The 13,567-nt window shown below is 35.7% G+C and overlaps 2 protein-coding genes across 4 annotated transcripts; one reads left to right on the top strand and one right to left on the bottom strand.

Moving 5' to 3' along the window:
- Positions 1 to 907: 907 nt before the first annotated feature.
- On the top strand, positions 908 to 2,124 carry LOC112291916 (large ribosomal subunit protein uL6). The gene is made up of 3 exons (XM_024539903.2): positions 908 to 1,339; positions 1,594 to 1,716; positions 1,886 to 2,124. Exons 1-3 carry the CDS (start codon positions 977 to 979, stop codon positions 1,967 to 1,969), a joined length of 570 nt encoding a protein of 189 aa, XP_024395671.1. The 5' UTR covers positions 908 to 976; the 3' UTR covers positions 1,970 to 2,124.
- A 2,905-nt stretch (positions 2,125 to 5,029) lies between these two features.
- On the bottom strand, positions 5,030 to 7,081 carry LOC112291630 (calmodulin). 3 transcript variants are annotated; one of them, XM_024539316.3, is made up of 5 exons: positions 6,796 to 7,081; positions 6,435 to 6,524; positions 6,120 to 6,277; positions 5,814 to 5,894; positions 5,030 to 5,557 (listed from the first exon to the last, which is right to left on the bottom strand). In XM_024539316.3, exons 2-5 carry the CDS (start codon positions 6,508 to 6,510, stop codon positions 5,423 to 5,425), a joined length of 450 nt encoding a protein of 149 aa, XP_024395084.1. In that variant the 5' UTR covers positions 6,511 to 6,524; positions 6,796 to 7,081; the 3' UTR covers positions 5,030 to 5,422. The 3 variants fall into 3 exon arrangements, with proteins under 3 accessions (XP_024395084.1, XP_024395083.1, XP_024395085.1); XM_024539315.3 differs by having other exon boundaries at positions 6,930 to 7,081; XM_024539317.3 differs by having other exon boundaries at positions 7,010 to 7,081.
- Between the last annotated feature and the right edge of the window lie 6,486 nt (positions 7,082 to 13,567).

The following is a 13,567-nucleotide window of genomic DNA, read 5'->3' as shown; positions in this document are numbered from 1 at the left end:
TATATATATATATACATGATTGCAATCTGGACTTTAAATTTGATATTTAGCAAACCAAATATTTGGTTAGTTGTTGTGTTTGCATTAACAATGCTGTCTGTTCACTTCTGGTGATATTTTTTAAAATTTATAATTTCTGATTTCTTTAGATTCCCAATGCAAAGTATTTCAATCTTATCAAATAAGGATGTTTTTGTTTTTGTTTTTTTGTTTTTTTGTTTTTTTTTTTTGATAATAGGAAACATCTGAAAAATTAAAATAACTTGTAAATCTTTTAAACATATAAGTTTGATAATCATACAAAATATTGACATGCCCTAATTATTGGAAATTTGATAATATTTTAAATCTTAATTTCCTATATTTTTATTTTATACTCCTGTGCTTTTTTAAAATTTTGAATTTAGATTTTTTTGGGTACAACATGTAAGTTGAAGCAATCTTGAGGATCAACCACATGAGGAAAAAAATTATCTTCAATGTCACCGCCACCAATTCTAGTATATATATATATATATATATATATCTGTATGTATGTAAAGAAATAATTTGAATCACAAAAATAATTTTTTTAACTACATTAGTAAACAAGAACCAATTCAAGAAGGCATTATGCTCTCTTGTTGTTCATTGGAACGAGAGGTAGACGTAATACACAAATTTATTTCCTTACATTTTTTAGGGCAAAACACGGTAAAGCTACTATTATAATTATTAATATTATTACTTCCAGGCCCAACAATTACACAATTCGATCATGCCTTCTATTCATCAGTAAAAGGATGAGAAACTGGGTTCCAACGACGAACGACGTTCGTGGGTCATTCATCCATGACCCGAGGGGGCTCTTCGGAGAGCGGGCTTGAAGCGAAGGGCCTGCGCCGAATTCCTCCTTTCTCCTGTGTTCTCTCTGTGGAGCTCTTGCCCCTCGCATCTACGCCGCGGCAGCCGCAGCAGTAGCAGTGCAGCCACAGCCATGAAGACCATCTTGGCATCCGAGACCATGGATCTCCCCGAGGGGATCAAGGTCGAAATCAAGGCCAAGCAGGTGCGCGTTACGGGCCCCCGCGGCGTGCTCACCCGCAACTTCAAGCACTTGAATCTCGACTTCCAACTTCAGGACGGCGGCCGCAAGTTGAAGGTCGATGCGTGGTTCGGTAACCGCAAGACCATGGCCGCCATCCGCACTGCCATGAGCCACGTGAACAACCTCATCACGGGTGTCACCAAGGGTTACCGCTACAAGATGAGGTTTGTGTACGCTCACTTTCCCATCAACGCCAGCCTCGGCGGGGACAAGGACAGCATCGAGATCAGAAACTTTTTGGGGGAGAAGAAGGTACCTCACTGCGTTTCGAATGTTGCGCTCTTTAGGGTTTTTGCCTCCTTCTGCAGGTTTATTTTAGGGTTTTGGGCGGAACCTACCTCACTGTGTTGCTGTGTAGGTGCTATGTGGTCTTGCTGTTTTAAGCCCCTTGGTGTGGTAGAATGCGAGTCATCAGTGGTGAATGGTGGGGGTGTTGGCAGTGCTTTGTCACATCCAGTTCGAGGGTTAGGGTTTTGAATGCAGTGGTCGTTGGCTGTCGAGTGCAGGTTCGTAGGGTTGAGATGTTGAATGGTGTGAGCATCACCCGTTCCGAGAAGGTGAAGGACGAGCTTGTGCTTGAAGGTAACGACATCGAGCTTGTCTCTCGGTCGTGTGCTTTGATCAATCAGGTACGGCGCGATTTCCTATGCTGTTACATGGTTGAATTGGAGCTTGAACAGGGACATTATTTGATTTTTTTCGTGTGGTTTTTGGTGATTTAATGATGGTTTTTACCTAGTTACTGGTAGGGTGCGTGATACTAACATGGGGAAGCCGGGTATTTTATGGTGGGTACAGAAATGCCACGTTAAGAAGAAAGATATCCGAAAGTTTTTGGATGGTATCTACGTGAGTGACAAGGGCACCATCGTCGAAGAGTAACTGGGAGGTCCTGCATACTTTGTTGCCAGTTCTATTTAATGGACCCCTTTTACGGGAGTTTGAGGTTTCAAGTCAATTTTGTACCTTTAATGTGTCTAGTTAATGAACTGGGTGCATTGAATAATTTGAATGATATTGGCTGTTCATTATCTCAACTTTTGAGCTCGCGATGGCTGTGCTAGGATCTTGGATCGCCAGAGAGTATTCTTCTTGCAGATATTTAGGGGATCCTGAACGTGGTTTGGCTGACTTCGAATGTTCATGCGATGTTTAAACTTGGGGTATTTCCCATGCTGAATTTATATTTGAAACTATTACAAATTAAAAGTTGAAAATACAACATTTGATATGCCTAGTTAATGAACTCGTATACTGTTAAGCTTTCCAACTCTGTTGAAGGTGTTGACACATACATTTTTCCTCAGTCTGCCCGAATTGGATGCTTCGTGCATATTAATGCTTTTCTTCGAAACATTCGCATTGAGTCCCCACCCGAAGAAATTACGAAGTGTGCTAGACGAGTCATTTCTCCCTCAAACCTTCAGATAATGCTGGTGATATGCAGTCAGCTCGTTCAAGTGTTTGTAGAGAACCCTTTCTAGGTCGAATTTCAGACTTAATCTTCTCTTAGTGCTAAGACTGTTCCCTGACAAAGAATTCCGTTGACTTTCCGAGAATGACACAACTCTCTCTTTCAGTTCAGTATTCACGGTTTGCACATAGTAAATGCCAACAACACTTATGACAAGTAATATGGCTATGCAGTAACATCAATATACGTAGAGATAGATTCATCTCAGCCAAATTCTACCCTTAGGAATAAACTCCATTACCTGATGCATTTAATTACCACATACGCAAGCAATGTGGAATTAATTACAGAGAAATGTAGCTCAAAGACATTTTCGTGATAAGTATTGATTAGGAAAATTCCACAAAATTCACCTACAACCCGCGCCACATCCTACAACTAGTAAACCGCTTTAAGCCTGACTCATCTTTTGATGAGCTGGCAAAGCAACAAGTAGGACAAAAAAACAAAGCTAATGCAAATTTAATAGCATCCCTAAAGAGAAGTGTTGCCTTTTTCTGTGTGCTTTTCTTCATGGCAAGATGCTTGGAAAACACTTCCATACTTTCTGTCCTGCAAAAGTCCCTAAAAGATTACCACTTTCTGATTCATTGGGCGTTAGTGACACTGAATTATCAACACTTCGAAAATAAGAAACAAAGTAAATCACTCTCAAAATTATTGAAGCAAATGCATAGAAAAGAATGGGATGAAATAAGATTTATTTATTTATTTATTTGTTTACATTAGCTGTTAGCAATTATGACACTAGACTTGGCTAAAATGAGAACTTTGGTTTTTATTTAAAATATTTTTATTGTATCTTAGTAGTGATAGTGTAGCATTACAAATTCATATTACTAGAAGCATTAATAAATTACCAACATATAAATTATTCTTGCAATATTTGGCTTTAGGGTTTTATTATGGCTTGGTTCACCAATTCCAATGTCTAAATAATTTTAATGTGAATTGGTAATCCAATGTCTCTCTAAATTTTATGCTTTAGTTGAATTTTTACATGAAAGTTTTCAAAATTTTGTAACTTATGTATAGATTATGTAGTATTAAATTGCTATTTTTTACTTTTTAAAAATTAATTTTTATTTTACAAAATCACACAAATATCTAATATTTGCTTGAGATAAGTTCACCTTAAAATTATTTGAGATTTAAATGCACCAACTATACAATTTATAAAAAATGGAATAACAACTTATAAGACAAAAGTATGGATACAAGCAAATTAGGTATTATATTTTGTTATATCATTTTAAAAACTTGTATCTAATTAAAATTATGTAATTAATTTCTACAATATTATGCACACTACAAGCAATATTTTTTGATTTAGTAGAACGTTTTAAAATATATCTTTATATATTAGTTTTTTAAAAACTTTTTTAGAATTCATGAATGATTTAAATGATTTTATCATAAATATAAAACAAACCAATTTTTATTTTTTTTGTAAAATGTCTGAGGAGTTTACTAGAATGATTCTATTATTAAAAAAAAATAATAAATTGTACAATAAAGTGATTGAGATGCCACATACAGATAGTTTTTAAAAAAATTTATTGTCTTAACTTAGCAAATTATACTGAATAATAGTGATCCATAAGAAATTTTTAAAGAACCTTAATTTTTTTGGTTTTAGTTTCTTTTTAACAGTTAACTGGTGTACAATTAACGCTCAATTCATGTAATGCAATTAATTTGAAAGAACTTTAACAGCCTTTCAATTTAATGAACAAAGAAAAGAATAAAGGGAGACAATAATCAAACAATTAAAGATGTACACTTGGATGCACAATTTATACATTGTATACCTATTGATTTGTAGAGACTTTTGTCATTGATGCTATTACTAATGTATACTTGCTTTTACTTTTTTTGTAACACAAATGTATTTTGTCTATATATAAAGAATATAATAAGCAACATTAGAAAAGTAGAATGAATCTAAATAGATTTTTCTACAAGATAGACTTATTCCAATTTCTTTCTATTGGATTGACACCTTTTGAGATATTTGGAATATTTTGAAATTCATCATTCAAAAGTGACTAATGTGTAGCTTCAGAGCCAGTTGCTTTCAAAGTACATTCGAAACAACTTCAAAGAATTTACCTCTTTAAAGAACAAAATATGGTAATATGCATATCAGGTCCTCATCTTATTCACAACATTTTCTGTAATTATATATCTGTATGTTAAGTCCATCCTCTTTAATGCAAAGTGAGAGTAGCATGGACATAGATTCCTTGAATTTATGTAGAAATACATTAACAGAGAACAAAAGATTATTCTTGAGATCTAAAACTGAATTATGAGATCCAGCCCTGCGATATTATTTGGTGCAAGGACATCTTCTAAAGATCTCAAGATGTCCCATCAAGTTATTTGGAAACTAAATTGCCAGAAACTAACGCAAGAAATAGTTGAAATGAAACAACATGTGAAGCAATCCACCAACACCAAGGAAGTTAGCATGATAAGGAATTGAATCCGGTCTGTGATTATGTATAAAATAGTAAAGCAACATACTAGCCAAAGGCACCGCTACAGCCCAACTGCTAGCCTCCACTAGGTAGGGAATCCTGCTGGTTTGATCTAGGCCAAAAGGCAGATGCCGAAACGAGAGTATTCAGGAAGAAAAAAAACGAAACAGTACAAGTGATGCATGGCTGTATTGGGCTGGGTTACACCGCACCATCAGCCAAATGACGAATCCGACATGTCCAAATTAGAGGAGAGGATGTACTTGCCGTTCAGCAGTTTGCTTCCCCGAAAAACCTCACTTCTTCAGTGTCAGGAGTAAAGGGATGCAGGAGGGAAGAAAGAAGGAAAAGAGAAAATAATAGACAACTATCTGTACTCTATTTTGCCATCATCATCCTCACAAACTCCTCGTAGTTGACCTGGCCATCACCATCTACATCAGCCTCGCGGATCATCTCATCAACCTCTTCGTCTGTCAGTTTCTCGCCCAGGTTGGTCATCACGTGCCGGAGCTGTATTCACACGATTCTACTATTAAATGGATGCTTAAAACAATGCTGCATACGATCCAGTATCAGGGACAAATTACTGCTCATAAAACGTGCAACACGTCTATGCATATCTTTTCTCACATGATGCGATCTGAGGCATTTTATTGGGATGGTCATACAATTATACAGGTGACTGCACAATTTCACATAGGGCAATCCAAGAGCCTAGAAATGATAACCAAAATAGGGTAGTAGGCTCAATGACTGGGAGAGTAACCTCTGCGGCGGAGATGAAGCCATTCTGGTCCTTGTCGAACACTTTAAACGCCTCCTTCAACTCCTCCTCGGAATCTGTGTCCTGTTCCCAAAAACATATGTTAGAGTCATTCTCAAGTATCAGTCCACCACCTGTCTGCAAAGACTAATTCTCCCAAATATGCCCAGAATGTCAAAAATATGAACCCTCCCCAAAAACAAAACGCGCTGAAGTGATGAACAATTGATTCATAATGGATCACGTGGAGGAACGTGCACTTGGGGAGTAGACAGGAGACATCCTCTTTCAACTTTGATGTGAACGTACCTTCATTTTGCGGGCCATGAGGTTCAAAAACTCGGGGAAATCGATGGTACCATTGCCATCGGCATCAACTTCGTTGATCATGTCCTGTAGCTCAGCTTCGGTGGGATTCTGACCCAACGACCGCATCACTGTTCCCAGCTCCTTGGTAGTGATGCTACCTGTTATTGAATCGTTCCCACAAATCAGATAAAAACTTACTACAATGACGCTCCTCACACAGAGACAGGGCAAAATTCTGCGATGTGAAAGAGCACGTTTGAAAACAAGAGCAGAAAGGTGAAAAACGGGGGGGCGTTAATGTTCCAGACACATTACCGTCGCCATCCTTGTCAAACAAGCTAAACGCCTCCTTAAACTCGGCAATCTGTTCTTCAGTCAAGTGCTCCGCCATGATCTCTCGACTTCCTGCAGTATCTCAGGGCAACCCAAAAAAACAACCCCCCATCATTAAAACATCTTCCTCAGACACACTCTTCTCTTTTCCTCCAAAACACCTCCCAGCACAATACTATTCCAAACACAAAATCCCAACAACTCAGGACTAAAAACCACCCCAAACATGCATGAAACAAACGAACGATCCACTAAAGACTTGCCACCGCGAACACCCAGCCATAATATCAAAGATCATCCTTGGCCTTGTGCTCTGATAAAAATTTGGGAATAGCCACTATACCTCAGCGGCAACTACGCACCCACCAGTGGAGAGCAAGAGTTATAAAAAAAACCAAGTGAACACTACAGTAAACGAGGCTTGGGAGGATCCACTTTATGAAGAAATGAGATGGGCACCCAGAAACACTCACGCACCGAGCGAGATAGCGAGAGAGAGGGAGATGAGGAGAGAGGGAGGTTTGATGCCACGGCTCCAATTCACGCGTGAGAACTACCTGATGGCTCTGCTGCCAATCCCACTACATGACAGTCTTTGCACGGGTTATGTCACAGCAAGCAATGGCCTGCGACCCACCATAGCTTACGCTATTCCGGCCAAATTACTACACCCTTATTCCAAGGCTTGCTTCCCCTTCTCCCACCTACTGGCGCAGTGCTTCCACCCCCCCCCCCCCTCCCCCCCACTGTACAAATCCATCCGTGAGCCTGTGATGATCTGTACCAGGAAAACGGCAAATCTTGCCAAAAGATCTCCCTGCCAGTGAGATCGAAATGACGGGGGCAGGGTGGGGGAGGGGACGGACTGAGGAAGGGGGAAGTCCTACTGCTTAGTCCTACTGCTTGCCCACTATTCCATCCATCACTGGCTCATCCTTTCACGCCGTCCCAGGATCTGTTCGGGGCAAATGCATGGTCTGAGACGAAGCATGATCCATAGCACGACGCCGATGAGCATGAACATGTACGTATTTTCATTCACTAAATCTTTTCCTAGCCTCTCTATTATTTTGTGTCCTCTCGAAAGTCTAAAGCTCGTACATACGATGGTTTTAAATGTTTGTTTAGTAGTAAGCTGTAAGTGCATAAATGCTTTCTATTTAAGACTGAATGGAAAACAAAGACTTGGATCCACACAGCCGTGAATTATTTGTGTTTGTACTTTTGGCTAACATCTGTTCGAGCCTTTCGTCTTGCATGATCTTGACGCAAAATTTCGATCCAGACCAATCTCGGATCGAGGAATCACCAACATCCTCCGAGACTCTTACGTCGATCGGATAGTCGCACGGACAAAATCAATCAAGCAGCTCGAGAATTACTTACAAGTCGATCGGTCTAGATTCGACGATTCATCGAACCCCACTGAACAATAACTTTGACTGCGACCTGCAAAACCTTCATTCTTCGATCTATGCAGACCTCGAATCTTGATCGGCAGCTTGAACGTGTGTATAACTCCTAGTGGTCTATCGATTCCTATACGCTGTGGCGCCTCGCACGAGCACCAGTTTGTGATGATGCTACTCTTTGTTGTGTGTTCACTTTCAGGAGCAGATCCGTGTCGAAACTTGAGTTTGTGGGGAGAATCTGATTGCGTCTACATGAATTGGGTCTCTGTAGAGGTTGATAGACTCCGTGTTTCTGTTTTTGTTTTCATGGCCTCTCGTCCAAACAGTGGTTGCGTGGAAAACTTATACAACCTTGAAGTTTTCCTTATCGTTGAATGTTTCCGACGGCAGCAAAACAAGTTCCTTCACATGAAAACTACAGAAACTCATGCACAAGCCAACACGGATAGATATCTCACCCCTAAACTGAATTGACGACGTCAAGCGCCGGTGTCAACGCAGCAAGTGGATCATGTGCGACAGTGGGGTGAAATGGGTCGCCGTCACGATTCGACAAATATTCGAGAAACTGCATCGACTGTGACGCATTGAGATGGATCGATGCGTTCCACTGCTAACTCCTCCTCCCAGAAAACATTGATCCACCATATAAGACATACAGACCAGGGGTGACCGCAGTGCAGCGGAGTGTGCTTTTCCACACCAGTCGACACCTTAGTTCATGTGCTGCAATTCTCAAAATCTCGTCCAAAATCCGCAGTGCACACATCGTGATGAGATCTGGCCATGGCTTTGTGCCCAGTGTTTCGCTTCATCACAATCCAAACCTGGTCGCTGCAATCACCGGGGCGCGCAGTGTGTGTGTGTGTGATGGTCGCATGCCCTGCTCAATGCCTGTATTGTCACGTTTTTACTGTGCATTCTAGCTCACGATGCCATCACATCCACATTCATGAATCAGACGGGCTTCTCAGATTCTTGAGCCGTAGCTGATGACCAGTGCTTTTGCAAAAATAGGCAGAGGACCAACAAACTAGTCCCCAAATGATGCAGAATCCACAACCGTTTTGGACTTTGCTGGCCTGCAGTTACATGCTCGTTTTCAGTGATGTTGGAGTTGTTTTTTTTTTTTTTTTTTTTTTTTTTTTTTTAAATAAGAAGCATTTGTGGAAGACATTATTCCAATCTGTGAGCATCAATCAGCTGGTGAATACTGTCACTGGGACCTTCGATCCCACGAGGTGAGTATTCTTCAAGTTCTGTTAGTGGCATTGTTACTAAAACTGTATGAGAACATGAAAGCAGGATGGACATCATTCGTTGCTAACAAAAAGTGCAAGAAGCCAAGGGAAGGACACTTTCAATGTCTTAGTTAAATGTTGGATAAGTCACAACTTTTGATACATGTAATATGGAACATTCGACACTCTTCCTCTAAAAGTGGGGCTTAATTCTCTATTGAAAGAAGATCTAATATATCTCTAAAAGTTAAAAACTTATGTCTAGAGAGAGGTTTTATGAAGATGTTTGCCGCCATCTGTTCCATGGGACAAAACTCCAAATCAATTTGTCCTTTCTCCACACATTGCCTAATATAATGATGTTCTATATCCCAATGGTTTGTATGGCCATGGTGTGCTGGATTCTTGGCAAAAGCAATGACATTTTGGTTATTCTCATAAATGAAAATCTTTTTTGGCTTAGGAATATCATAATTCTTAAGTACTTTACAAAGCTACAAAGTCTCCCTTATTGTAGCAACCAAAGCTACATACTCTACTTTTGTTGACAATTAGATATTAAAGATTATTGCTTGTTTAACCAAGTGATAATTGCCCTACCTAATATAATGCATAACTTCCTACTAAATGGCGCATTTCCACACAACTTGCTCCATCTGCATCACTATAGCCTAAAAGTTATAAATTTGCTTTCTTTTATCTATAAAGCAATACCAAATATTTTTTTCTTTGCAAATAACAAAATATTTATTTGATTTGTTGCCAATGTGAAACATATGGATGTGCAATATATTGAACAAAGTTGACAGACAAATACAATGTTATACCTTATACCATTTGCAAGGTACAATAATGAACTTAAAGCTTTATGATAAAAATTTACACCTTTTGCATCCAAAAGATTGTCATTTTTGTTCTTAGTAACATGACTTGGTACCATTGGTGTAGCAATTGCCTTTGCATCTTTCATCCCAAATTCCTCCAACTTTCAATAAATGTACTTATTTTGGCTCAAACTAATAGTATCATTTTTTTTTATATTAGAAGAAATAAATGCAAAGAAAATCGCTAAGTTTATCAAGGTCTTTCATCTTATAGTACTTCTGCAATTCATCTTTGTATTTCACAAGGATCTCAAAGTTCTTGCCACCAATAAATATGTCATCAACATAGATAATTAGTACAAGAACTAGTTTCCCAATGTACATTGTGTACAAATAAGGATATGATTCTGAACACTTCTAGTTAAGATTCAATAAAGATTTATCCAAACTCTTGTTCCATCTATGTCTAGATTGCTTAAAATCATATAAATTCTATAGCAATTGCAACACCTTGCCTTTGTGTTTTGATAGAACTTCTAAAATTTTTAGAATTTTTATATAAATACTTTGTTCTTTAAGCTTGTTATCTAAATAAGCTGAGACAACATCAAGTTGTAATATGTTCCAATTAAATATAGCAACAATTGCAACAAATATGTGAATTATTGCAAGTCAAGCAATTAGAGCAAAAGATTTTTGGTAATCAAGATCCTTCACTTGTGTAAAATCTTTTGTAACTAATTGTGCTTTAAAATGTTCAAAGGAGCCATTATTACCAATTTTTTTTTCTTAAAAACCCATTTTAAATCTATACCCTTCCTACTGTTGAGTAAGAATGAAAATTCTATATACTATAATCTTTCAAAGAATTGAGTTCTTCCTTGATGACATGACTCCATTCTTTGTAAAAAAGTGAATTCATAACTTGCTCAATAGTCTCTAATTCTACATATTCATTAATATAAACCATTTCTACTATTTCAATCGGCAGATCATAATTTCTTCAAATAAAATTGTTGTCTTTTTTCTAAGGCGTGAATTGCATCCTACTATTGCTTATAATATTTGTAAGGTCAATGCCACCTATATAACAATGTCTTGGTGGTAGAACTTGAGTGGTTGCCTTTACTTCTATTTGATAGAATTCCACTACTTCTGTTGGTATAAGATTTGCTTCTTCTTCAACTATTTCTCTATGCAATCCATCATATACATGTAATCTTGAGGCTTGAGGTTGAAATATTTTTAATTCATTTAGATGTCAAAAATCTAATATATCAAGATTATTTCTATGATCCATATTTTTTTCAATTTTTTGTTAACAAATTAATTGCTCACTAAGTAATTCATTCTTGTTATCAAGAAAAATCACATCTCAATTAAGAATCACCTTCTTTTCTTTAGATAGAATAATTTCACATCCTTATGCCACTTTTGAATATTAAAAAAAATATTCTTTTTTACCTTTGCACTAAGCTTTTGATATTTTTTTTTAGTATGTGATACTAAGCGGGAAAACCAAAGAAATGACCATTTGAAGAGAAGTTTTTTTACCATAAAAAACTTCATGTGGTATCTTACCACTAAGCCCTACAAGTGCTTTTAGGCTTATTAATCTTAGGCTTCTGTTTTTATTGTGGACGGTACTTTTTTAAGACTTGCTTTCTTCTTGCATACACTACTAAAGCAAAAAATGGAGAACTACTCTTTTCCTTCCTTCACATCTCTTCCTAAAGGAAAATAGATCGCAATACTTCTTCTATATATATATATATATATATATATTTTCTTGATATAATCGATTGAAGAATTGAATTCCAAGATTTTGGTAATACAGTAAGTATAAAAAATGCCATGCTCTATTTGCCTATTTTACCATCGGCTTTAATATATTGATCCTTAAGATCAAAAATCTTTCCAACAAAAATCTCCATAGATTCTCCATTTGTATAACAAAGATTATATAATTTTTTCATTAAAAATATTTTAGTAATAACTTCTAAAGGCTTATGGATCTCAGCCAATACGTCCTACATTTTCTTTGCAATATTGCATTTGTGTATATGTGTTAATTGAAAAGGCCTGATATTAAATGCAATTAATGCTTGTGCTTGTGCTTCACTTGATTCATATTTTAATTTTTCATCAATATTTGTAGGACATTCTTATGTCCCATCTACATGGATGTTAAGCTTGCAAGTGTGCATCAAGTATTTCATAACAAATGCCCATGTGCCATAATTTTTATCATCTAATCAATTAATGCAATGATCTATTGAAGAAGATGCCATTGCCAAATATAATTAATATAATAGCAACAAATAATTATTAGAAAAAAATTAACAAATAATCTACAAAATTTAATATTTAGGATGTAAAAGTATCAAATAATATTGGAGCAAAAATGACTTATCTTCTCCACTAACTACAAATAGAATTTATTTAAGTAAAAATCAGCATCAATAGAGTTAAATTCTAACTCTAGCAACTTCAACAACTCCTTAGCTTTGGCAAAGTTTGAGTGGCAATGGAGCTCCGAAAACAAATAAATCATCTAAGTTTTCATCCGTAAAAAACATCTAATTTTATCCAAATTAATATTCATCCATGATATTGTTTATCTAAAATGATATTCATTCACTACACTATGCTTTCAAAATAATATTCAACTCTGGCATTATTCATTCAAAATGATATTTCTTTGTGGTACTATTCATGTAGCTCTCATATCATGTTATAAAAATAAGATGAAAATATACAAGTAGGATGAATATCATTCGTTTCTAATGAAAAGTGCTAAAAGCCAAAGAAAGGGCACTTCTAATATCTTAGTTAAATGTTGGATAAGTCATCTTTTGGTACATGTAGTATAGAACTTTTAATAGGTGATATGAATTGATTATTTCATTTTTTATTTTTATTTTTCAAAGAACTTAGAAGTGAATGTAAAAAATAATCATATTGAGACACAATAATATACTCAAATAAGTATGTCAATAATCAAGAGGAATTGCATGTTAAGATAATCAATAAAAACATAAACATGTGTTTTAAGATATTTTTTCATTAACTTATTAAAAATCAAGGCCATATTGGTATAAAGATTTTTGATACCATTGATAGTAGGTAATATTAAGATTTGTTAACCACATGCATTTCATGTTTTTGCAATCTTTTTGAAAATATAAATATATTGTAGTTACTTATAAATATATGATTGTATTTCAAAAAATAGAAAAGAATTAATATTCTTGTTTTAAAATTTTTTAGATATTTAAATTTTATTATCAAATTAATAAATAACTTGATTTTTTTTAAATAAATATTTTTAAAATTTAAAAAATATGAAGTAATTTATTTGTTATTAACTTCTTGTAAACATTATCTTATAAACAATTTATGAATTTGATTATATTTTTCACCATTGCAAAATTGTCACATTATATTTTTAATTAGAAATTACTTTGAATATGTAGTTTATGTATTAATAAATTATTATTTAATTATTTTATATATTATTTATATTCTTTATCAACTTAATATTTTTATTATTATTTTTAAGAATATATATATATATATATATATATATATTGGATTTCAAAATGAGATCTTTCAAAATTTTATAAATAAGTTTCTTT

This window comes from Physcomitrium patens, chromosome 14, assembly GCF_059467195.1.
Source record: "Physcomitrium patens ecotype Gransden chromosome 14, ASM5946719v1, whole genome shotgun sequence".
Classification (NCBI taxonomy): Eukaryota; Viridiplantae; Streptophyta; class Bryopsida; order Funariales; family Funariaceae; genus Physcomitrium; species Physcomitrium patens.
Note: the sequence above shows the minus strand (reverse complement) of the source record. Positions and strands in the feature narration are given on the sequence as shown.